A 27004-nucleotide genomic window follows, 5' to 3' on the forward strand; every position below is an offset into this window, starting at 1 on the left:
GGAAAGAAAACAGTTGGCGTTGCCCTGGACGAGTACTTGGCATTCCCTGCTACTCCTTGGAGGGGGATAACATCCGACAGGGACTGGATAGCAACGTAGGCTTCACCTCTGTGGACAGGGAGAACATCGGGCGCATTGCTGAGGTGGCCAAGCTGTTTGCAGACGCAGGATTGATCCTGCATCACCAGCTTCATTGCTCCATTCACTAAGGTGAGTGAGTGAAACGGATAAACAGACAGACTGTTCAATTCGCACTTGATATGAGATAGTTGGGAACTTATCAAAGGGCCATCTCTAAATCATCCACTGTGATGGATCTGAGCACTGGCTTGTATAGCTGCTATACTGTGTCTCTGCATTCAATTCTGTTACTATCTGGGTTTGAAAACCTGTTTTTGTTATAGAAGTCAAATCAAGATACCAATCCTGTTGATTTTTGCTACCCAGTCTCTTCCTCCTGTGCGTAGGACCGAGATGAAGCCAGGAAGATCCATGGTTGCTCTGGGCTGTCGTTCTTCGAGGTGTTCATTGCTAGAAAGATGTCGGCATCGAGTAATTGTCTCTGGCCCCCTCCCGGTTAGGGGAAGTGATGAGCTCTACAGCAGTCTCGCAACAATCACTGGTAGAAAAATGTTTTCTGCCCCTCCCAAAATATAGAATTTGTAGATAATTGGCCCTCTTTCTGGGACTCGCCCACAAACAGGACCAAGCATGGCCTGCTGAGGAGTGACGGACTCCATCCTAGCTAGAGGGGTGCTCTCATCTTAACTATGAACATAGACAGGGCTCTAACTCCTCTAGCTCCACAATGAGATAGGGTGGAGGCCAGGCTACAGGCTGTTAGCCAGCCTGCCAGCTTGTTGGAGTCTGCCACTAGCACAGTCAGTGTAGTCAGCTCAGCTATCCCCGTTGAGACCGTGTCTGTGCCTCGATCTAGGTTGTGCAAAACTAAACATGGCGGTGTTCGCTTTAGCAATCTCACTGGAATAAAGACCTCCTCCATCCCTGTCATTATTGAAATAGATTGTGATATCGCCCATCTCCAAATAGGGCTACTTAATGTTAGATCCCTCACTTCCAAGGCAGTATAGACAATGAACTAATCACTGATCATCATCTTGATGTGATTGGCCTGACTGAAACATCGCCGTAAATGAGGAATGGCGTCATTTACTGTGTTATGAGGCCTCACCTCCTGGTTACACTAGTGACCATATCCCCCTGCGCATCCCGCAAAGGCGCTAACATTTACAATAGCAAATTTCAATCAAATGTAAAAAATTACTGCGTTTTTGTTTTTTGAGCTTCTAGGCATGAAATATATGCAGCCTACTCAATCACTTTTTATAGCTCCTGTTTACAGGCCTCTTGGGTCATATACAGCATTCCTCATTGAGTTCCCTGAACTCATATAGGACCTTGTAGTCATGGCAGATAATATTCACACTTTTGGTGACTTTAACATTCACGTGGAAAAGTCCAGAGACACACTCCAAAAGGCTTTCGGAGCCATTATTGACTCAGTGGGTTTTTACAACATGTCCCTGGACCTACTCACTGCCACAGTCATACTCTGGACCTAATTTTGACCTGTGGAATAAATATTGTGGATCTTAATGTTTTTCCTCATAATCCTGGACTATCGGACCAGAAATGTTTGCAATTGCAACAAATAATCTCCTTAGACCCCAACCAAGGATCCTCAAAAGCCGTACTATAAATTCCCGGACAACCCAAAGATTCCTAGACTCCCTCCACCTACCCAAGGATGCCGGAGTACAAAAATCAGTTAACCACTTAACCGAGGAACTAAATTTGCAGTCGCACCCCAAAAAACTAAAAACATTTGTCATAAGAAACTAGCTCCCTGGTATACAGAAAATACACAAGCCCTGAAGCAATCTTCCAGAAAATTGGAACGGAAATGGCGCTACACCAAACTAGAAGTCTTCCGACTAGCTTGGAAAGACAGTATCATGCAATATCGAAGAGCCCTCACTACTGCTCGATCATCCTATTTTTCCAACATGATTGAGAAGAATTAGAATAATCCAAATTTAATTTTTGATACTGTCACAACGCTAACTAAAATGCATTCCCCAAGAGAGGATGGCTTTCACTTCAGCAGTGATAAATTCATTAACTTCTTTGATATAAAGATCATGATCATTAGAAAGCAAATTGCGGACTCCTCTTTAAATCTGCTTATTTCTCCAAAGCTCAGTTGTCCTGAGTCTGCACAACACTGTCAGGACCTAGGATCAAGGGAGACACTCAAGGTTTTTAATACTATATCTCTTGACACAATGATGAAAATAATCATGGCCTCTAAACCTTCAAGCTGCATACTGGACCCTATTCCAACTAAACTACTGAAAGAGCTGCTTCCTGTGCTTGGCCCTCCTATGTTGAACATAATAAATAAACTACAGTTAGTTCTAAGCATGGTTGCTAGACTCTTGACTAGAACCAACAAAAATGTGATCATATTACTCCAGTGCTAGCCTCCCTACACTAGCTTCCTGTTAAGGCTATGGCTGATTTCAAGGTTTTCCTGCTAACCTACAAAACATTACATGGACTGGCTCCTACCTATCTCTCCGATTTGGTCCTGCCGTAAATACGCAGGCCTCCTTATTGTCCCTAGAATTTCTAAGCAAACAGCTGGAGGCAGGGCTTTCTCCTATAGAGCTCCATTTTTATGGAATGGTCTGCCTATCCATGTGAGAGACGCAGACTCGGTCTCAACCTTTAAGTCTTTATTGAAGACACCTTTATTGAAGACACATCTCTTCAGTAGGTCCTATGATTGGGTGTAGTCTGGCCCAGGGTTGTGAAGGTGAACGGAAAGACGCTGGCGCAACGAACCGCCCTTGCTGTCTCTGCCTGGCCGGTTCCCCTCTCTCAACCGGGATTTACTGGTGCTCTTCCATCCCATCTCTAGGAGGGGTACGTCACTTGAGTGGGTTGAGTCACTGACGTGATCTTCCTGTCTGGATTTGGCGCCCCCCTCGGGTTCGTGCCGTGGGGGAGATATTTGTGGGCTATACTCAGCCTTGTCTCAGGGTAGTAAGTTGGTGGTTGAAGATATCCCTCTAGTGGTGTGGGGGCCATGCTTTGGCAAAGTGGGTGAGGTTATCCTGCCTGGTTGGCACTGTCCAGGGGTATTGTCGGACAGGGCCACAGTGTCTCCCGACACCTCCTGTCTCAGCCTCCAGTATTTATGCTGCAATAGTATGTGTCGGGGGGCTAGGGTCAGTCTGTTATGTCTAGAGTACTTCTCCTGTCTTATCCGGTGTCCTGTGTGAATTTAAGAATGCTCCCTCTAATTCTCTCTCTCTCTCCCTTTCCCTCCCCTCCCGGAGGACCTGAGCCCTTGGGCCATACCTCAGGACTACCTGGCCTCATGACTCCTTGCTGTCCCCAGTCCACCTGGTCAAGCTGCTGCTCCAGTTTCAACTGTTCTGCCTGCTGCTATGGAACTTGACTTGTTCACTGGATATGCTACCTGCTGTTTTCCACTCTCTCTCTCTACCGCACCTGCTGTCTCTAACTTTGAATGCTCGGCTATGAAAAGCCAACTGACATTTACTCCTGAGTTGCTGACCTGTTGCACCCTCTAACAACCACTGTGATTATTATTATTATTATTTGACCCTGCTGGTCATCTATGAACGTTTGAAGATCTTGGCCATGTACTGTTATAATCTCAAACCGGCACAGCCAGAAAAGGACTGGCCACCCCTCAGAGCCTGGTTCCTCTCCAGGTTTCTTCCTAGATTCCTGACTTTCTAGGGAGTTTTTCCTAGCCACAGTGTTTCTACATCTGCATTGCTTGCTGTTTGGGGTCTTAGGCTGGGTTTCTGTGTAGCACTTTGTGACATCGGCTGATGTAAATAGGGCTTTATAAATAAATGTGATTGATTGATTGATTGATTGACTGACTCTGCCCTCTAGTGTTCCAGTTCTCTTTTACATTACATTACAGAGCTACATTTAACTGTAAAGATCATATGGCTTTAAAGTCTACCACTTTACATGCTATGCTATTAAACAAGCAAAGAGAGTGGGTCATAGAATGTACAGCTACAGCACTAAAGAGGTGTCAATTATTGACAAGGTCCTGAACAGGTATCCTAACCCTCTCCACTTAGGCTTTAAGGGCATCGATTCACTCTTGGAGAAGCCTGAGTTACCTGAGCTCGTGCTGAAGACCGGAGAGATCTCAGCGAATGAGTGCATCCAGCAGGTGGTCGAGCTGCTGAAGTAATAGGACTGTCTATCTATGGTCCCTGAGACCTTGTTGGGCCTCGTCTGTCTGTGGTGTAGCTAATTTAGTATTTTCCAATTACTGGTACTGCCCTATCTCTACCATGACGAAAATGCCCTAGTCATTGGACGAAATGATTCAAATTAGTATTTTCAGGCTCCTTTGAACAGTGTAAGTTTGTTAATGTACTAACACATTGATCCCTTTGTTTTGTATTGTGCCAACTAGTGTGACAGAGGAAGTTAATGAGCTCTTTGTGCCAGAGAACAAGCTTGACTTGGCACTGAGCGACGCCAAGACGCCGCCCACCGTCATCATTACCAAGGTAACGAATCCTTCTCGTATGCATGTTTTTGGGGTTTGATACGTACAATCTTGAGGAGACTTAACTGCTGACCCTTCATGTTGAGTAGTTAACACCTGATTTGACCTCACCCTTATGGCAGTTTTTTCTTCTTCTGTATGTTCTGTAGCTGCCCCTCCAGTGGGTGCAGGTGGTGGCGGATGGCTGGGCCAGCCCCCTCAAGGGCTTCTGGAGGGAGCGGGAGTTCCTGCAGGTTCTGCACATCAACACTCTTCTGGATGGTAATACTGCCTGTACTGGTTCTTATTCCCCTCCCCCATGATGTACGCCGGACCCACTGAGGTAGAGTAATGGTTTCCACCTGCACTACATCTTAAATATATTTTAACTTACTTGTACATACTGGTCTTAACTTGTACTTACTGGACACTAATCTCTGAAGTATTTCTGAAGTATTGTTTCATTCAGTAGAATCAGGTCACATCAGTTGAGCCACACTGCAGGGCACGGATGATAGCTGGTGCCAACTTCTACATCGTGGGTCGGGCCCATGCCTCACCCAGAAACCAAACAGGACCTGTATGAGCTCCCATGGCCCCTGGCCTCACCTCTGCCTACAACAAGACTCAAAGAACTGTGGACTTCTATGATAAGGAGAGGTTCATAGACATAGCAATAGCAATGTTTTTCCGGACTACTATATGTGGCCTGACCAGGAAAATCTCTTGGGATCTAGTTGTAAGCAATAACTAGGGCTCAAGAAACATTTTACTATCTCTGAGAGAGTCAAGCTGCTTCACTATTTTTCTCTTACCTTCCTTTCCAGACACCAGGAATTTGAGTTAATCTCAGTGACCAAGATGAGGATTGGGGAAGTGCAGTGGGGAAAACCCTCTGGGTGACCAATAAGGCCTGGAAGGTCCTCACAGAGTACTACAGCTCCCTGCAGAAGGCCAAATGAACACCTACACATCCTGGTTTGAACAGACGGATCACTCCTTCCTATTTTATATTCTCATTTTCAAACAAGTACTGTGGAAATCTAGGCATAAATGGAATACATGCCTGATAGCTTTAAAAACATTTATTTTCATAACTGTATATCATTTAGTTTTATGAGTGGGTCAAAGGGAATCTGTAAGCACCTAAGTTGAAGTCAATATGAATATTTTATTAACAGATCACTTTTGTTACCCATCTATGCATCTTAACTGCATCTGAACAGCCAAGGTAGTAACTTAAAACATTTCTGATAGATGTTTTTTAAGCTGTGAGAAGACATGATGTAATTCCATTGATGAGTGACCAAGAAGTTTGTGGTATGTGAGTGGAAGGGGTTTTAACTACCTTTGTATAATGGAATGAAACTATATCAAGTGATGCCATATTAACTCATGTTCTACGACTGTATTTACCTTCTTATATTTCAGAATACTTTTCAGAGTATAGGAAATGTCAAGCAAATCAATGACATGACATCAAAAGATGTATTTGTGTAATATATTTTAGCAGACACCAGAATGCAGGGTAATAGAAACGAAGCACATTGGCCGATTTGTTAACTGAAAAAACATTATTCAATTAACATATTAGTCACAATCAGGAGCTTATCAACAATACCATTATTTAAAAGAAAAAAGAAAAGCAAGCATATTTTATCTAAACAAAACTTTCCACCAATCCCCAAAACTATATGTCCACAGAACTTGTCATTCAAGTAAACTATGAATTGGCAATCACACATTCAATAGATTTACAAGTTCTAATGGCTGTTGCTTGTGGGAGATACTAGAAGTTTGTCATGAATAAATAATCAATCACCCAACAATTAAGCATCCTGGTCATCATAAGAGATAAACAGAAACTATAATGCTGTGTTCACGTGCTAGTCAGAACTAGGAATCTCGTGACATTTTCTGACTTGCTAACTGGTTATTAAACTACAACCAGTTAGCAAGTCTGACATTTCCGAGTTTCCTAGTTCCGACTAGCACATGAATGCAGCATAAGAGGCAAACGGCACAGGAAGTATTCACAAGCAGTTTCTATATTCTACTGTTAATGAAACCTGGACTGACAAGGGGACATAAAAAGGACCTGAAAGCACAACAGACACACAACCTGTCACACAGGTTTCCTGATCTATTGAAGTTTTAAAAACAAAAGTCAACTTGAATAATAAATGAATAATACCTTAACATTAGCAGCTCACGATATTACAGCTCTAACCTACCCTTATGTATTTACTAGAAGGAAATGGAAGGACATGACACTGTAATCTTTACCTCAAGCATCGTTGCATCATGTTCTCTTCACAACATCCACAGCGATAATTCACTTTTGGTGAAAAGTTGAATTGCTCTTTCTGATATAGAAACTTTTATCATGCATGATAAAATGTATGATCTAACGCATATAATTCAGACATCCGAGAACCACTCATTGCATAACATTTAGCTAATAGTCAAAGGATGACAGTGCCTACTAAAAGTAGCATATTTTAATACAGATGTAACACGAGCTAGTTTAACAGCTTTCCTGAAAAAAGAATAATACTTCTAAATATACAGTACCAAAAGAAACATTTCATGTTCAGATAAAAATGGAAGGTGAAAGGCCCAAGGCTAAATCAATATTGCTGTGTGTGTAATAAGGACGAGCAAATGTATTGTCAAACCTGAACGGATCCAAAGCTGTGCTCATATTTTGCAGTCTGAGAGCATGCTTCGGTGAGACCTCGGTTGAGCAGATATGGATAAGAAACGAACACCAATACAAGTATTATGTAACTCCTAACTTCCAAGATAATAAATTGCATTATATTTAATATAAATGCAACAAACCAAATGTTCTAAATTAATTGTTGAAGTAAAAATGTTACAAAGTGATACTATGATAGACATTACATTGTGTGCATCTCTTCATGGTTTCAAACAGTACTCTTTATACATAAGGAAAACATATCCAGAGGCTTAATAGTTCTCTTTTGCACATCGAGTCTCAATCCATAGCAGCATGCATCAGTACGCTCTGTCCCCCTGCAGACTTGGACTTCCTCATCTTCTGGATGGCCCTCTGCATGTCTTGTTGCTGGATGGACCGGATGCAGTCCTCTTCTAGACTGGAGGGGGGAGGAGGGAGCCAGGAGACAAAGAAAAGGTCAGTATATTGCTGGTAACTGCAGAAGGCACTGGAATTGTGTGACATCTCTAATCACTACGAATGCTCATATATAAAACGGCAATGTAAGACAGTGGTAATTGGTCCTCGAGGAAGGGCTCAATAAGGGGTGTGGTACCTGTCATTGGCATGGGTGTTATGGACAAAGTCCCGCACGCAGAGCAGAGCAGCGTCCCTACACAACTCTCGGAGGTCACTCCCTGAGAATCCATCAGTCTCCTTCGCTATCTCAACAAAGTCAACAGTGGGCTCAACCTGGGAAATGCATGGGGAAGTTTAGTGAAAACACACACTGCCAAAAAGCATAACTTAATTAGCATGACTTAGACGTAGAACTTACATTTTCATTGTCCAATATGAGTTTCAAGATTTCTTCCCTCTGCCTGACATTCTGCAAGAAAACAATACTTTTTTAGCAGGACTTAAATACATTTTAGGTAATCTCATATAGTACTGCATAATCATATCATAGAACATATTCATAGTACTGATAAACATGTGTACAGTTTGTGAACATACTCACAGGCTGATTAATGTGAAATCTTGTGGGCATTCTCCTCAGAATGGCAGAGTCGAGATCCTGTGGACGGTTAGTGGCCCCCATAATGATGACCTGCATGTGGAAAAGGTGAGAGGCAAGTGAGAAACAGATTGAACCAGACAGGTGTCACGTGATCCTTGTACAGTGGGGGCAAAAAAGTATTTAGTCAGCCACCAATTGTGCAAGTTCTCCCACTTAAAAAAAGATGAGAGAGGCCTGTAATTTTCATCATAGGTACACTTCAACTATAACAGACAAAATTGAAAAAAATCCAGAAAATCACATTGTAGGATTTTTAATGAATTTATTTGCAAATTATGGTGGAAAATAAGTATTTGGTCACCTACAATCAAGCAAGATTTCTGTCTCTCACAGACCTGTAACAACTTCTTTAAGAGGCTACTCTGTCCTCCACTCGTTACCTGTATTAATGGCACCTGTTTGAACTTGTTATCAGCATAAAAGACACCTGTCCACAACCTCAAACAGTCACACTCCAAACTCCACTATGGCCAAGACCAAAGAGCTGTCAAAGGACACCAGAAACAAAATTGTAGACCTGCACCAGGCTGGGAAGACTGAATCTGCAATAGGTAAGCAGCTTGGTTTGAAGAAATCAACTGTGGGAGCAATTATTAGGAAATGGAAGACATACAAGACAACTGATAATCTCCCTCGATCTGGGGCTCCACGCAAGATCTCACCCCGTGGGGTCAAAATGATCACAAGAACGGTGAGCAAAAATCCCAGAACCACACGGGGGGACCTAGTGAATGACCTGCAGAGAGCTGGAACTAAAGTAACAAAGCCTACCATCAGTAACACACTACGCCGCCAGGGACTCAAATCCTGCAGTGCCTGCTTAAGCCAGTACATGTCCAGGCCCGTCTGAAGTTTGCTAGAGAGCATTTGGATGATCCAGAAGAAGATTGGGAGAATGTCATATGGTCAGATGAAACCAAAATATAACTTTTTGGTAAAAACTCTCAACTCGTCGTGTTTGGAGGACAAAGAATGCTGAGTTGCATCCAAAGAACACCATACCTACTGTGAAGCATGGGGGTGGAAACATCATGCTTTGGGGCTGTTTTTCTGCAAAGGGACCAGGACGACTGATCCGTGTAAAGGAAAGAATGAATGGCTGCTATGTATCGTGAGATTTTGAGTGAAAACCTCCTTCCATCAGCAAGGGCATTGAAGATGAAACGTGGCTGGGTCTTTCAGCATGACAATGATCCCAAACACACCGCCCGGGCAACGAAGGAGTGGCTTCGTAAGAAGCATTTCAAGGTCCTGGAGTGGCCTAGCCAGTCTCCAGATCTCAACCCCATAGAAAATCTTTGGAGGGAGTTGAAAGTCAGTGTTGCCCAGCAACAGCCCCAAAACATCAATGCTCTAGAGGAGATCTGCATGGAGGAATGGGCCAAAATACCAGCAACAGTGTGTGAAAACCTTGTGAAGACTTACAGAAAACGTTTGACCTCTGTCATTGCCAACAAAGGGTATATAACAAAGTATTGAGAAACTTTTGTTATTGACCAAATACTTATTTTCCACCATAATTTGCAAATTAATTAATTAAAAAATCCTACAATGTGATTTTTCTGGATTTTTTCCCCCTCATTTTGTCTGTCATAGTTGAAGTGTACCTATGATAAATTACAGGCCTCATCTTTTTAAGTGGGAGAACTTGCACAATTGGTGGCTGACTAAATACTTTTTTGCCCCACTGTATTTCATTCATGATGGACCCACCTGGCAGTTGTAGTCAGTTTCCAGCCCATCCCACAAGCTCATGAACTGAGCCTTCATCATGGCTGTGGCCTCGTGGTCAGAGCTGGAACGGCTTCTCAGGAAAGAGTCTGGAACAGAAAATTACAGGACCAACAGGAGGTGGTTATGATCACTACATAAACTGGCTTAACTTAAGTACCCAGACAAGATGTCAAAGTACTGTATACCAACAGTAAAATAAGCATTTACCAATTTCATCGATGAAGATGATTGAGGGCTGGAGCTTAATGGCTAAAGAGAAGACGGCAGCAGCCAGTTTCTGGGACTCTCCATACCACTTGTCTGTGAGGGTGGAAGGCTGCAGGTTGATGAAGCGGAAGCCAGCTTCCTTGGCAGTTGCTTTGGCAATCAGCGTCTTTCCACAGCCAGGTGGTCCATACAGCAGCACACCTGTTATCATAATAAATAGGTACGAGGAGTGTTAAAGACTGACGGTGGTCTGTTGAACCTTCACATGCATTGTGTCTATCACTACTGGTCTCAATAAGCTAATATTTTATGAAACAAGAGACTCACCTTTTGGTGGCTGAAGCAGTCTGGATCCCTCAAACAAGTGTCTCTTCTGGATGGGAAGTATGACAGTGTCTTTCAGCTCAGTGATGACCTCATCTAGGCCAGCAATATCACTCCATGTGATCTGTAGAGAGAGCATCACATTGATTAGTTGTGAGGCATAAACATACACAGTGTTCAAAACATTAAGAACACCTGTTCATTCCATGACAGACTGACCAGGTGAATCCAGGTGAAAGCTATGATCCCTTATTGATGTCACCTGTTAAATTCACTTCAATCCGTGTAGATGAAGGGGACGAAACAGCTTAAAGAAAGATTTTTATGCCTTGTGACATGGATTGTGTATGTGTGCCATTCAGAGGGTGAACGGACAAGGCAAAAGATTTAAGTGCCTTTGAACGGGGTATGGTAGCAGGTGCCAGGTGCACCGGTTTTTGTCAAGAACTGCAACGCTGCTGGGTTTTTCACACTCAACAGTTTCCCATGTGTATCAAGGATAGTCCACCACCCAAAGGACATCCAGCCAACTTGACACAACTGTGGGAAACATTGGAGTCAACATGGGCCAGCATCCCTGTGGAACGCTTTTTTTCATGCATCAATGAATTGCGGGGGTACTCAAAATTAGGAAGGTGTTCTTAATGTTTTGTATACTATTTTCATGAGGTTTTGTGTTCAAGAAATTGTGTATTGATGCAGCTCTCTTACCTGCATGGTCAGTGGGTCCACCAGATGTGCTGCGATGCTCATCTCATACTCTGAGAGCTTGACATTCTGCACACCAATCTGCTTCATGAGTTTCTCTGCCTAAAAACCCCAACTGTAAATAGCCATCTACCTTTGCACATTACAATACAGTCCCAACAAACATGATACATAATCCACAGAAGATGCTCAGAATCAAACAGGTCAAACTTGTCTATATTTGAAAACTTCACCTGTTTCTGTGCTTCCATTTTCTGTTTCCTTGTGGGATCAATGGCATCAACCATCCACTTTATGGTGAAGTAGGTGACTGCACCAAATATAGTCAGTCGGAAGAGTAAACCAATAACTTCATTCCGGCCCAAGGGCCGGGCAACACTTTCAGTTGGAATCTCCTTCAATACCATCTTCTTAGATGTCTGCAGGATGGGGGAAAAAAATGAATTCTCCCAACTTAATCACAGTTGAAATTGAACAATAAAGCTTGGCTAGTAGCTACTATGGCCAAAACTCCATCCAACCAAAACACTAAAAGGGCATTAGAATCATTTTCACAATTTCACAGAATTATTCCAACCTCAGTGTGGAAATACACTGGGTGTACAGAATATTGAGAACACGTGTGCTTTCCATGACAGACTGACCAGGTGAAACCTATCATCCCTTATCGATGTCACTTGTAAAATCCACTTCAAAACAGTGTAGATGAAGGGGAGGAGACCGGTTTAAGGAGATTTTTAAGCCTAAAGACAAGTGAGACATGGATTGTGTATGTGTGCCATTCAGAGGGTGAATGGGCAAGACAAAAGATTTGTGTCTTTGAACAGGTTATGGTAGTAGGTGCCTGGCGCACTGGTATGAGTGTGTCATGAACTGCAACGCTACTGGGTTTTTCACGCTCAACAGTTTCCTGTGTGCATCAAGAATGGTCCACCACCCAAAGGACATCCAGCCAATTTGGCACAACTGTGGGAAGCATTGGAGTCAACATAGGCCAGCATCCTTGTGGAAAGCTTTCGACACCTTGTAGAGTAAACTTTGTAGGGAGGGGACGGGTGCAACTCAACATTAGGAAGATGTTCCTAATGTTTGGTATACTCAGTCTATATATACTGAACAAAAAATATAAATGCAACAATGTCAAAGATTTTGCTGAGTTACAGTTCATATGGGGAAATCATATGAATTTATTTCAATTGACTAGGCCCTAATATTTGGATTTCACGACTGGGAATACAGATATGCATCTGTTGGTCACAGATAGCTTAAAAAAATATAAAATAAAAATAGAATGGGCCTCAGGATATCGTCATGGTATTTCTATGCATTTAAATTGCCAACGATAAAATGCAAATGCCTTACGTTGTCCGTAACTTATGCTTACCCAAACCATAACCCCACCATGGGGCACTCTGTTCACAACATTGACATCAGAAAACCCCTCACCCACACGACGCCAGATATTTGTTGGAGGCTGTTTGGACGTACTGCAAAATTCTCTAAAAATAAGTTGGCAGCGGCTTATGGTAGAGAAATTAACATTCAATTCTCTGAAAACAGCTTTAGTGGACATTCCAGCAGTCAGCATGCCAATTGCACGCTCCCTCAAAACTTGATACATCTGTGGTATTGTGTTGTGTAACAAAACTGCACAATTGAGTGGCCATTTTTTGACCCCAGCACAAGGTGCACCTGTGAAATGATGCTGTTTAATCAGCTTCTTGATATGCCAGTGGAACTGATGTGAAACGGCTAGCTTAGTTAGCGGTGCGCGCTAAATAGCGTTTCAATCGGTGACGTCACTTGCTCTGAGACCTTGAAGTAGTAGTTCCCCTTGCTCTGCAAGGGCCGCGGCTTTTGTGGAGCGATGGGTAACGATGCTTCGAGGGTGACTGTTGTTGATGTGTGCAGAGGGTCCCTGGTTCGCGCCTGGGTATGGGCGAGGGGACGGTCTAAAGTTATACTGTTACACCACACCTGTCAGGTAGATGGATTATCTTGGCAAAGGAGAAATGCTCACTAACAGGGATGTAAACAAATGTTTACACATAATTTGAGAAAAATAAGCTTTGGAACATTTCTGGGATCTTTTATTTCAAATCATGAAACATGGGACCAACACTTAACATGTTGCGTTTAGATTGTTGTTCAGAGGAAAATCAAGATTGACTGCTCTGGGCCTTTTAAAAGTCTACCCCAAAAATATTTTACAATACAGACTATTGACAATAACTGAAACTGTGAAAAGATGACTTGCTAGCTAGTTGTTTCACTTTGCGTGTTACAAAATCGAAAGCTTGGCTTGACCTAACTCATTCATAGCCGCCAACTACCTTTTCACCTACTGATGATAGTATCTTCTGACCGCGGGTGTTTTGTTAAGATCTCAATGCCTGTTCTGAACATTAAAACGCATCGCTTGCGGTACGGCTTTGGAAACAAAGTTTTGTATTTATGTAACCTAGGTCTCTTTTTCAAATGCGCCCTGTATTGTACAACACAAATGTACACGTTATATATACAGTTGAAGTCGGAAGTTTACAAACACTTAGGTTGGAGTCAGTTAAACTCGTTTTTCAACCACTCCACAAATTTCTTGTTGAACTAGGTTTGGCAAGTCGGTTAGGACAACTACTTTGTGCATGACACAAGTAATTTTTCCAACAGTTGTTTACAGACAGATTATTTCACTGTATCACAATTCCAGTGGGTCAGAAGTTTACATACACTAAGTTGGCTGTGCCTTTAAACAGCTTGGAAAATTCAAGAAAATGATGTCATGGCTTTAGAAGCTTCCGATAGGCTAATTGACATAATTTTAGTCAATTGAAGGTGTACCTATCAATGTCTTTGAAGGCCTACCTTCAAACACAGTGCCTCTTTGCTTGACATCATGGGAAAATCAAAAGAAATCAGCCAAGACCTCAGAAAAATAATTGTAGACTTCCACAAGTCTGGTTCATCGTTGGGAGCAATTTCCAAATGCCTGAAGGTACCACGTTCATCTGTACAAGCAATAGCACGCAAGTATAAATACCATGGGACCACGCAGACGTCATACAGCTCAGGAAGGAAATGCGCTCTGTCTCCTAGAGATGAACGTACTTTGGTGCGAAAAGTGAAAAACAATCCCAGAACAACAGCAAAGGACCTTGTGAAGATGCTGGAGGAAACAGGTACAAAAGTATCTATATCCACAGTAGAACGAGTCCTATATCGACATAACCTAAAGGGCCACTCAGCAAGGAAGAAGCCACTGCTCCAAAACCACCATAAAAAAGCCAGACTACGGTTTGCAACTGCACATGGGGACAAAGATTGTACTTTTTGGAGAAATGTCCTCTGGCCTGATGAAACAAAAATAGAACTGGCCATAAAGACCATCGTTATGTTTGGAGGAAAAAGGGGGAGGCTTGCAAGCCGAAGAACATCCTCCCAACCGTGGAGCACGGGGGTGGCAGCATCATGTTGTGGGGGTGCTTTGCTGCAGGAGGGACTGGTGCACTTCACAAAATAGATGGCATCATGAGGAAGAAAAATTGTGGATATATTGAAGCAACATCTCGACATCAGTCGGCCCTTGAGTTTGTTCTTAACCGACTTGCCTAATTAAATAAAATGTTAAAAATATCAACAAAAACTAAAAATAAGTCAATATTACAACATTTATCAAATCTCTATATTAAAAAAATAAAAACAACTTTAAATTATCTAGGCAAGTCAGTTAAGAACAAATTCTTATTTACAATGATGGCCAAACCCAGACGACGCTGGGTCAATTGTAAGCCGCCCTATGGGACTCCCAATCACGGCCGGTTGTGATGGTCTAGATTCGAACCAGGGTGTCTATAGAGATGCAGTGCCTGAGACCGTTGTGCAACTCAGGAGCCTTTAAAATAAATAAATATATACACACACACTTTAAAATACAAAAACAGTCATGGCATAAAACATCATAAATCACCCAGAAAAAAATATACACTCCCCACAAATAAGTCCCCAATTAATACTTAAAAAACGAAAAGTTAAATTACTACACATTTATCAGGTTAGTGTTCCCACAAGGCCATATCTCCATGTTACAGCGCTTGTTTACACAAGACAAGAGGCGACCAGCGGTACTAATTAGCTACCTAGCATGCTCTGAACACCTGTGTATCAAGCGTAACTCTGGAACTGTAGCGGAAGTGTAGTTTTGTCGGATCCATTGCTGTATGGATTTATGCAAAACTGCTACAGTAAGTTTATTTTTTTTTATTTGGAGGATTCTTTCTCGCTGATGAAAGATAAGGGCCATGTGTTTTGAAAGCAATGATTATTGAAGTATCGGATTGTAGTTCACAAGAGGTAGAAGTGGGCGAAGCTAATGGCTGAAAACTAAGGCAGAATGCCTCAGTTTGAAAGCTAGGTTAGGGTTATGCTGCGTTTAGACGAGGGACGTAAAAACCGGCATAACGGATCAAGCATGTAAGAAGGAGGGTGACAGCAAAGCCAAGCAAACATGTGTTGCTATAGTGATTTCAGTAAACAATCAGTACAAATCAACATCGGTAGAAAACAATTCTAGAACCTACGGCAGAAGTTAAATTATTTGAACTTTGGCGGCAAGTCCAGTCTACCGTGGCGGCTGACGGGATTCACCGCCGGCATTTACAGTCGTGCTCTCATTGAAAACAATGACATCCGGTTTGCCATCTACCTCCTACTATCATGTAAACACGGCATTAGTATTCCCACATGGCCATATCTTCACGTTACATCGCTTGTTTAAGGAAGACATAGGCGGCCATCTGTGCTAATTAGCCATCTACCGTGATCTGAACACCTTTGTTTATACCCAAGTTAGTTCGTCAACTGGAGGCACACACAGCTTGTGGCTCTGTGCAAAACTGCTACAGTAAGTATATTTTTTATGAGTGATTCTGTCTTGCTGATATGAAAGTCAATCTACTGATATGCCCCCTTTTCTAAACTACAGCGTCGGAATTGTAGTTCACATGGAGCCAAATGTGGGCGAATGTAACCGCTGAAAACCCTACAAATGGAGAACGGTTTGAGAGCTAGCTTTGACCTTCCAGTTAGCATGCAGCCTCTTGCCAAAATTAGTCGTTACTTTGTAGGGGGGAAAAAATCCTGCTAGCCCGGACACCTTGTGAAATGTGTTGGATTAATCCATCTATTTCTAATAAGAACATTTAACATATGTAGAAAAACAAATAACCCATCACCGTTTGCTCATGTGGACGGACTGGTGTGACACTCACCTCGCGCTTCCGACTCTTACTCTTGTCTGGGAGTTGTCAGCATGAGGCTCGGCGTGATAGGTGCCCCCTACTGTTTTGGAATAGACACTAAAATAATTTCCTCAATATTTCTGTGGCATGGGACTGATGGAAAAAAAGTACTCAATAAGTGTAGGAATTGGACCATTTCCCTGTCAAACTGTAACGAGTCATTTTGGGTACCAGGGAAAATGTATAGAGTAAAAAGTACATTGTTTTCTTTAGGAATGTGGTAAAGTAAAAGTTGGCAAAAATATAAATAGTAAAGTACAGACCGATGCAATTTAAGGTAAATAACAACACAAGTTAAACTAGATTTAATGAGGTGGCTACAACCCATATTGTGCAAATGAAGGTACTCCCCTCTCATAAAACGTATTTTTTTATTGTTACTTAATGTGTATATAGGTACTTTACATCATGTTCCATGCAAATCTGACAGGAGGCGCCCTAACACAGCAAGTCCAGTGACCACAACTAGTACTTGTCATCTACACTGGCTTACAAACTCCAGTCTGGGTAGAGAACTAGGAAAAGTCAAGATACTCGCACTGCAACAACTGTGTTTATTTTGGTTTCCTAGTCTGTAATGCATTGTGAAAAAGGTGCATAATGTGCAACAACTCTGAAGTTGTCAAGTATCAAAACATTGAAATGGTGAGAGCAATGCATAAACAAGTACTGTTTATTTTTGTTTCCTAGTCTATGCATAGTGAGAAGGCAACAGACAATGTATTTATTCCTCATCAAATACACCTGCAATTTGCTCCATAGACATCTATTTTATACAATGCCATGAGACAATGAAATGTACTTATTTAAAAAGGCTACATCAAATGCATCCAGCACATCGAGTATATAGTTGCACAACGCAAAGTCTCTGATTTGATTATATACATATCAATGTCATGAATCCTAAATTAAATATTGGTAACTTCCCCAATTACAGTACCCATGTCCTTCCAACACCGATTAAAATAATTAATTATAAATTAAATTATTCGATTAAAGAGACATTTAATGATAGCTTTGTCAATGTATTCTACAATATTTTACAATTTGTCGTAGAGATAGATGTCTTTGATGAACTATTTTACACTGCGGCATAACGTTCTGTCCAATCGTAGCCCTTTTCAATTGGAACGGAACTTACGGAAGCCATGATGGAAGTTCGCGAGTGCAGCCTGGGGCTGGGAGAAACGAGTCAGTACTGGGAAAGGGACGTTTCAGGGAAGAACGGCAGGCGTGTTATAAAAAAAATAAAAAATCGAACACATTTGTAGTCTTTGAACTGGAGGCTGTCAATTTTCCCTAAAAAAAAATTGTCGGATGACTGCTTTTTTTTTCTTTTTTTTTAAAAGAATTGACATGCTATGCGCTAGCCATATCTAGCTACGTGTGTGCTGAGATCGAGTGTGTCAGTCACTTTTCTGGGCAAGGAACATCGGGGAGATTTCTCTCCACTTTTCTGGCATAATCACGGCGCTTTTGGCGAAATCAGATACTTGGTATTCTCTTGAAATACAACGCTCCGGGGGCTGGATAATTAATCACCTATTCATCTGGGGGATTTTATGTGAAATTGCGGGACCTGTGAAGCCGGGCCTGTGGTGGAACGGAGTGAGGCCCTCCTTTATGACCTATCGGCAGCAGAAACTATTCTAGCTAGCGGGGCTAGCTTAGCTAGCTGTCAACGTTTGACACCAACGGGATTGAGAGGGAGAAAAATATTGGCAACATTTCATACAAAGGCAACGATACTTTCTCTTAATTTAAAAACGTTAAAGACTCCTGCCACAGATATGGCTGCAATCATAAAAGAAATTGTCAGCCGAAACAAAAGGAGATACCAGGAAGATGGGTTTGACTTGGACTTGACTTGTATCCTTTTTGTTCAATGTCTGTAATATTAGCTAGCTACAGTAATGTGTCTATGTTCATCATTGTCTATATTAAATTGTTAGCTACTGTATCCAGTTAGCTAGCTACTGTAGCTAACACATGGATGCCTATATTGATAACTTAACCTTTATCCATAAGATTATTAGCTAGCTAACGTAGTCGGTGAACATTACTTCGAATATATATATATATCTGTATCTCGTTAGCTAGTTAACGTTTTAAATATATAGTGAAATAATAATAACTAACTAACGTTAGGGAGCTAATGACACTAACCTACTCTTTGCTAAATTGCTTTTTGATAAAGGTGTCTGTCCTGTTCAATTAAATGCAGTCTTGATGGCTAAATATATCCCATAACTTGCATAACGCTAGCTAGCTAGTAGTTTGCACATCATCATGATTGAATGAGAGATTCAACATCATAACATAAGGAAAATGTATCTAGGCTAGCTAATGTTCTGTAGTTAATTGATGTTGATAATGTGAAGTCTTGATTAATTATTTGGTTGTCAACTGTAAATTGGTCAACTGGTTAGTTAGCTAATATAGCCAGCTAACTCCTGGATGGGGAACAAAGAGATCAACCTTTTGCGACGCATTGTTGCAGTTCTCTGGCCTACAAAATAATCTAGCAAGCTATAGCTAATGGATTAACGTTATATTCACAATCAGTGTTGCTGCTGCTAGCCACACAAAGACCAAAAGCATTGAATCATTATCAGCGTGAGGGGAAATGGTAATAGTACTTGCTCATTAGTGGGATGTACCAATTTCATGGTGCTAGAATGAACGTAGTCAGTAGACCTTTGGTTTGCTTGTCTTAATGAGGTAAGCTTGTTTGTATTGATTTGAGCAGTGTCAGGGATAAAATGTTTAGTTATGAATGACCGAAGAAGAGCATTCTTTAAAAGACAAGTGTTCAGATGCTAGATTTGTCTGAAATGGGTCACCTAACCAAGGTATGCAATCAAATTGTGAAAGTATAGGTGCATGTAGAATGCACAAATTAAAGCCAGGTAAAGGTTATGAGCGATTGGAGGAAGTGCCGGGTACTATTGGCATGTTCAGTTGTCATGTCTTCTTGTCTTGCACTTGAAATGGTCAAAGCCATTTTTTTTGTGCCTGTGGTCCCTTGGTTCAGTGGTCTCAGAAAGCTCTGTGCAAAAAACAGAACTGGAATAGGGTTAGGGCAGGGGTTCCCATATATTTTCTGCACGCGAATGCAAATTGATGTAAGAAAATGCAGGAGACCCCATTTGGAAACATTATATTCCCTAGTAAACGCCCTGTGTTCATATTCCCAAAATTGTTGTTCCTGTAGGCTGTCCCAACATATTGTATAACGCCATTGGTTGACACTAAAAGGTTGTATTCTATACTCATTTTGAAGAGAAAGTTATTATTTTCTTCGATAAGAGTACAGATTTCTTAAGTGTACCCCATTTACATTTTCCCAACCCCACATTTTGGAACCAAGGGGTTAGGATTTTCCTAACTAAGCAACTATGATAATGTGTGAGTTAGATATTGTATGAGTGAAACGTGGTATTATAGCTAAATCACTTTGTTTTGATATATCTATAGTGCCAGGCATTGTTGGTCAGTGTTTGGGAAGGCAATGTAGCCATGGTTGTTATGTAATGAATTCAGTTCTAGGAATTGGCCTTAAAATTGTGATGAGATTTCACATCAGCAGCAAGCCTTTCCCTCCACACTAGTAGCAGAGGTTTAGGCCTTAACTGACATTTGCCATTTGAAACTCCTCGTCTTCATGGGACTAGAAGAGGTTTTTGTAATGATATGTTAGGTTTTTAAATATATTTTATTATAGGCCTACATCTGTGCTATTTAAGAATATGATGATTCTACATGAATTTCCTAAATGGTGTTGCTGGAAAATGGCAGTAGGCCTTTAGATACCTATGTTCTGGAACAATTTAATTGATCCCATTCAGTCCATTGACTATTTATTTGATAGGAACAGTTAAATGTGAGGCTCATGCTGACGTTGCGTTTGTCATTGCAGTAGTCTCGGGTACTTTTTGAGCATGATGTCATTATGATGTTATGCCAGTTCAAATGTAAAGTACGCTATCGGAGGAGTTGAGCATGTGACGAGATGGCCCGGGTCTCAGTAAATTAACAGTAATAGAATAATCATTTAGAGATCACGTTTTGTATTTCATATAGTAGTAGCCTATTTCTGATGAATTGTTTGACAAAATAGGTCATTTTCTTTGTATGAAGAATTCAATTATTTTGTGCTTGGATATATTTCCCAAGTGACATGAGGAAATTAGACCGATGTGTGCGTTTATATTATACATATATCTAAGTGATGATGTGAGTGATGTAATGCTCTTTCGGAGAGATGATGGGAAGGGCGGGGGCAGTTGGCTGTGGCACAATGTGATTTATTTGGTGCCCTTGTGGGGCCTGGTAGGTTATATGTCCGTCACTGGGTCTCGTAGAGAGAGCACCATCTGTTCCATATTACACATGCTCTGTCCTGTTCTCCATACAGCTCTGTCATGATTGGTCTGGCATAATAAGCAATGTATGTACAGTATGGTGTAAGATGTGATATACGATATCTATGTTTGGGCAAATCAAGGAGTTGTTTGTGTGTGAATTTTGTTTGTATGTGAATTGAATGACGATTTGCTAGACAATCATAATTGTATGTGTATGTTGGTGATTAATATTGGCCTAGGTGTGATTCTTCCCGTTAGTCTCTGACCTCAGCAGCCAAACTGCTGGTTTCTTTGACTCCTGCGTTCAGATATTTATCCAAACATAATTGCTATGGGCTTTCCTGCTGAAAGACTTGAGGGTGTCTACAGAAACAACATCGATGACGTAGTTCGGTAAGTACTTAAAAAAAACAAATGTGGATGTCCCAGTCGAAATAACGAAGGGGTTTCTTAGAATGTAAATGAATGAAAAGGGTTACATGTAAATGAAAACAGCAGGTAGTTAAACATGTCCTAACTACCTTAACCAAACCCATTCCATAACAGAATTTGCACAAACTTTGGTAAACTAGGCCTATCTTTGGTCTCATCTTGTTTCTCACGGATTACCATTATATGGGCAACAGTGGTAAGAATAGGATGTTTGAAATGCATTCTGTCATCCCAGCTGCAGAGGCTTACCTAATTAGTCAACTGAAACCAAAGGAGTGACCTGCAAGTCACCTGTGAACTTAACCTGACCCTGGTTGTTGTATTGTCCAAACAATTTCCTTCGATTTACGCAGGCTGTAGTAGACACAGAAAGTTGCTGGCTTTTTGAAATGTGAACAGAAAAAGCAGCCTTCGTCATTTCCCGGACACTGTAGTTTTTTAGATGTGTTAACCAATCTGTTAAATAAATAAACCGACATAACGAACATGCCCTACTGATAGCAGGGTTCAATACTGCGACCAAAACAGTCGCATTTGTAACCGTTTGACTTGGCCGAGCGACACATTTTTAATTGGTCACAAGGGTGCCAGTATTTTTCATTTTATTTTTTTACCTGGTCACGTTTAGTCTTTGGTTCACAATTAGCTTTTATTTATCATGATTTATTCAAACAGTAATGTTCAGTTGACCAACAATAAACCAACAACGGCATGGCAATGCCCCTGGGCTCAACATACAGGGGCGATTTTGGAAACCCTACGGGCCAGTCGATCATCCCCGTCAGAGGCCCGCTTGGGCCAGTGAGAAAAATATTGTAATAATGCGATTTTTATTCTAGGCTATAATTGCTAAGAAAACAGATGGATTCCCGAAGCGTTCGTTAGGTCTGTTTATTTATCACACGCTTGCTGCGCACACACAGCCTATAGATAATCTGTCAGGCAAAGAGAGCGTGCAGCTCTCCCAACAGCTGGTTGTTGCGTGGAGCAAAGACCAACAGCGGTAGTGGTAGGAAAGATGCTCCAAGTTTTGATATCTACCAGTAAATGATAAGACAAGAATGGGTATTTAAAAAGTTTGAAGTCTTGGTAGAATATTTGCCAAGTCCAATTTAGTCATCATAGAATAGCCCACCTTCAAAATAAGACATTTCCTCTGGGCTCTTTTGTCCTTGAAAAGTAATTTATGGTAGCTGATTTTAGAAGTTATACTGCCACAATATACTTATTTCGTGGTTTCATTTCTAATCAGTTTTTCTGAGGGTAGTAGGCACTTTCATTTGTTTAACGCCATTTCAATTGAAGGGTGTTGCACTAGTCTGTTGTGGTAAATCCATGTGCCGTTATTATGAGTGTCACAATATCAAATGTTGGCTTCATTCCATATAAAGTGTTCCATTACAAAGGATACCCAGATTTTTTGTGTGTGTTGCCTTCTCATTTTAAAACATGATACACTGACTAGCTACCACATGGACAGATATAATTAGTGTGTTGGGAGCATGCTGTCTATTTCGTCAGGCAATGCCCACATTATTCTGACATATTTTAGAATGTAAAAATGGCAATGCATAATGCCATTGGATAGGCCTATTTAAAAATGCATTATTCTTAGTGGTAATGCATACTTTTGTTTTTTTGCATACATTGGAGGGAGCTTTTTTCTTTAGGCTATTACAGCAATGAAATATAAAATGTAGGTCGTTGACGATTTCAATTAAGTGCTTGGAAAAGTCCTTGAAAATCCTTGAATTTGACTTGCCAATCTCTGTTTGAACCCTGTATAGGCTACTTTCTCAGCCCGCAAATGAAATATGAAAATCACCTGCTTTTGAAATTATGCACACATCATTCGCTTTCCTGTCAGGTCTTGACCCGGACTAAAGCTACCCTGTAGCTTTAAGTTGACACTGGCAAATTTACCTGAATGTCAAGCCCTGCTGTGTGTGGTGCATGTTGGGCCTATACATTACCACTTTGTGTAGCCGTTAGCGATACTAATGATGGCCTAACTGTTTTCAGATAGATGAAAAGGCAATTAAAATGTAACTATAAAATAGCCTTTATGCCTACCTGGCAGAATCATGATTATGTGCTACATAAAATAATACTGGATTGATGCGCAAGTGCGCTATAAGAAATACTGCTAGCCCAACACTGGTGTTCTCACGCTATAAGAAATACTGCTAGCCAAACACTGGTGCTCACGCTATAAGCAATACTGCTAGCCAAACACTGGTGCTCACGCTATAACAAATACTGCTAGCCAAACACTGGTGCTCACGCTATAACAAATACTGCTAGCCAAACACTGGTGCTCACGCTATAACAAATACTGCTAGCCAAACACTGGTGCTCACGCTATAACAAATACTGCTAGCCAAACACTGGTGCTCACGCTATAACAAATACTGCTAGCCAAACACTGGTGCTCACGCTATAACAAATACTGCTAGCCAAACACTGGTGCTCACGCTATAACAAATACTGCTAGCCAAACACTGGTGCTCACGCTATAACAAATACTGCTAGCCAAACACTGGTGCTCACGCTATAACAAATACTGCTAGCCAAACACTGGTGTTCACGCTATAACAAATACTGCTAGCCAAACACTGGTGTTCACGCTATAACAAATACTGCTAGCCAAACACTGGTGTTCACGCTATAACAAATACTGCTAGCCAAACACTGGTGTTCACGCTATAAGAAATACTGCTAGCCCAACACTGGTGCTCACGCTATAAGAAATACTGCTAGCCCAACACTGGTGCTCACGCTATAAGAAATACTGCTAGCCAAACACTGGTGTTCACGCTATAACAAATACTGCTAGCCCAACACTGGTGTTCTCACGCTATAACAAATACTGCTAGCCAAACACTGGTGTTCACGCTATAACAAATACTGCTAGCCAAACACTGGTGTTCACGCTATAACAAATACTGCTAGCCAAACACTGGTGCTCACCCCCCCCCCCCCCCCGCCTTATTTTATTTTTGCAGTCATTAAGTATCATTTTGTCAAATTCTGCTCTCTAGAGGATTTTGCAGAAAAGAACACATGGCACTTTGAAATCTTCAATAAATAAATGTTGCACTTTATTTGAAGTCTCTTTTTTCAATGTAAGAACATAAGGGCTAAGTTAAAAGATGGCTAGTCATTGTTAGCCAGGTTCTGGAAGGAATGCAGGCACATTATGGGGGACAGGCCTTTATCAAATATAAAATAAAACTGGTGCGACCAAATCATGCGCTAGTGCCACCAGCTGAAAAAGTTGGTAGCACCAGTGTCGCCATTGGAAAAAGTAGAACCCTGGATAGTCAATGATGTAACACTATTATTGTGCTTGTCGGAGAGCCTGTCAGTCTGCCCCTATGACATGCTGTCATTACAGACTGCAAGTTAGTGTTGAAAGGTTTAGATCGGACCAGAATCTGTAAAAAAAAAAATTGTGCCGGATGGAAAAGTAATTCTCCTCCCTTTCTCTCCTCAGGTTTCTGGACTCTAAACACAAAAATCATTACAAGATATATAATCTGTGAGTACCCTGGTGTCTGACTATTTTGCTTGTGCATATGCTGTATGGTCAGTGGCGGTTGCTGTGCTGCAAAGTTATGTCTGATGCATGCAGAAAATGTCTGTGGAGTATAGGCCCGGAGGAAGAAAAGTCCTCATGTTTTTGAGAATGCTAACCGCAGTAGCCACTTATTTGCCTTTAGTCATCAGTGGTTCTTGATGGATAGGCCTAGGCATTGTGATGAAGGGGTAGAACAATCATATCATGGTAACCTTTGGCATAATTTTACCCTGGAAAGGGAATTTACGACAATGTCTTCCTCACTCAGTATGAAGTCGTTTAGTTAGTAGACTGGCATTAACCGAATGACTCACTGCGCGCTACAAAGATACTAAAGACCACAGGTTTCTCATTAACCAGGTTTCCATCCAATTTTTTTTTTTATGTGAGTAGTAAAGTATATGCCAGATAAAATGTCACGAAACAGCAAATCTATCGGTGAACTTTCCAAATGTCGACAAAACAAAATACGCTAGACCAGGTGGGATTTTTTTAAATGCACAAATATTGATAAAATAACCATATTGAAGTAAAATTGGAGTCCCACAATGATATATTGTGTGGTCCTCCCACTACAAGCTTGCAGCTTATTATGCTACAGATAAGTTAAGATGAACTTCACAGGGTGGTGAAAGTGAACGTTGATGAGCTTGATGCTCCTTTCCAATAAATATAGAAGGTCTTATTCTGGTGACATGATTATGAATTCAGGGCTGCTGTTTGACAAATAAACATCTTGCTATTTTTGTCTATAATAATATCATCTTGTATGCTATACTCGCACTGTATCTGTGAGCTGTTGGCTAAAATGTGTGTGCCAAGACCATGTGTGTGTGCCAAGACCATGTGTGTGTGACAAAAGCATCAGTATTGTTGAAAATACGATTTGGAACCCATTTAACTTGTATTTTTTGTTTGGTACATGGGAATTTAACCGCAAGTTATTTTTTACGTGCATTACATCATCATGCACAGCCTTTTATCCGCAACCATTTCAATTCTGGTGGGAAAATTCTCATTGTTTTTATGCAGATTAAAACATTTAAATAATAATAATAATAATATTCTCCTGAAAATCTGTTGGCAATTGGATGGAAACATATCTACTGGTTAACAACATTTCTCTTATTAGTGGTCATGAGAATCAGAGGGGAAGTAGACACAAAATATACAATTAACAGTTTTTCATGAATCTGTGTGGAAGTTGAGGTTGCAGTTGCTGTAACACTCTAGCACACATCAGAGGGATCTTACATCAACATGTAATATGCTGACAGATTGTACAAAAGAAAGAAGGCGGCTGTTTGAATCCCAGTATTATAACAACGTATTTTGTTTGTCCCTTTTTTATAGGTGCGCTGAGCGACATTATGACGCAACCAAATTCAATTGCAGAGGTTAGATATTACATCAGAGTGAAACCATTATCACTGTCTTTCAGGCAGTCAGTGAATGAATCAATCTTTCACTAAAAACCCACGTGTGACGCTAACTAACTGAGCCCGGTCTCTGTCTGTCTCTCTCCAGTTGCACAATATCCGTTTGAGGATCACAATCCGCCCCAGCTGGAGCTGATCAAACCGTTCTGCGAAGATCTTGACCTTTGGTTAAGTGAAGACGACAATCATGTGGCGGCGATTCACTGTAAAGCTGGAAAGGGACGTACGGGTGTCATGATCTGTGCTTACCTGTTACACCGGGGCAAGTTCCTCAAAGCACAAGAAGCTCTCGACTTCTACGGCGAAGTCAGGACCAGAGATAAGAAGGTACATTTTTTTATTGTTCCAATCTGGCCGCCCTACTGTCATGGAAACTGATCATCCCCATTTTCTAGTTGGCTCATTCAACCCCTCTGATCTCCACTCAAACTCGTCCCCAGGCCATTTTCAACTTACCTTGCTGGTAAGATAAGGGTTAAACAGATAAAATGATGATAATGTCAACACCATAGACCTGTTCATCATGGGTGTTGCTAGTATCGCTAATCTTTGTTTTAATTGTAGGCTACATGATGAATAGTT

General features: G+C 41.2%; 2 protein-coding genes and 1 long non-coding RNA gene across 9 annotated transcripts in view; 2 read left to right on the forward strand and 1 right to left on the reverse strand.

Moving 5' to 3' along the window:
• Nucleotides 1-6218, forward strand: LOC110498984 (uncharacterized). Its single transcript, XR_016489359.1, has 4 exons — nucleotides 1-210; nucleotides 4499-4595; nucleotides 4744-4916; nucleotides 5046-6218. It is a non-coding gene; the product is annotated as an uncharacterized LOC110498984 (long non-coding RNA).
• LOC110498983 (outer mitochondrial transmembrane helix translocase) lies at nucleotides 6061-16674 on the reverse strand. Of its 4 annotated transcripts, none has more exons than XM_021575754.3 (10): nucleotides 16575-16674; nucleotides 11544-11729; nucleotides 11314-11379; nucleotides 10606-10726; nucleotides 10279-10479; nucleotides 10051-10157; nucleotides 8278-8367; nucleotides 8095-8145; nucleotides 7873-8009; nucleotides 6061-7695 (listed from the first exon to the last, which is right to left on the reverse strand). In XM_021575754.3, exons 2-10 carry the CDS (start codon nucleotides 11715-11717, stop codon nucleotides 7575-7577), a joined length of 1068 nt encoding a protein of 355 aa, XP_021431429.1. In that variant the 5' UTR covers nucleotides 11718-11729; nucleotides 16575-16674; the 3' UTR covers nucleotides 6061-7574. The 4 variants fall into 4 exon arrangements, with proteins under 4 accessions (XP_021431429.1, XP_021431427.1, XP_021431428.1 ...); XM_021575752.3 differs by having other exon boundaries at nucleotides 11314-11412; XM_021575753.3 differs by having other exon boundaries at nucleotides 11314-11412; nucleotides 16539-16596.
• LOC110498982 (phosphatidylinositol 3,4,5-trisphosphate 3-phosphatase and dual-specificity protein phosphatase PTEN) overlaps nucleotides 15900-27004 on the forward strand; it is an 18779-nt gene continuing 7674 nt past the window's right edge. For 2 of the 4 annotated variants that reach the window (XM_021575747.3, XM_021575748.3), the window contains exons 1-5: nucleotides 15900-18473; nucleotides 21280-21364; nucleotides 24900-24944; nucleotides 26337-26380; nucleotides 26511-26749. In XM_021575747.3, coding sequence (XP_021431422.1) covers nucleotides 18395-18473; nucleotides 21280-21364; nucleotides 24900-24944; nucleotides 26337-26380; nucleotides 26511-26749 — 492 coding nt within the window. In that variant the 5' untranslated portion in view covers nucleotides 15900-18394. The remainder of the gene's footprint in view (nucleotides 18474-21279; nucleotides 21365-24899; nucleotides 24945-26336; nucleotides 26381-26510; nucleotides 26750-27004) is intronic. The other 2 variants (XM_021575749.3, XM_021575750.3) reach the window with 1 other exon arrangement.

The sequence above is a fragment of the Oncorhynchus mykiss genome, chromosome 20 (assembly GCF_057628025.1).
Source record: "Oncorhynchus mykiss isolate SJ-2025 chromosome 20, ASM5762802v1, whole genome shotgun sequence".
NCBI lineage: Eukaryota > Metazoa > Chordata > Actinopteri > Salmoniformes > Salmonidae > Oncorhynchus > Oncorhynchus mykiss.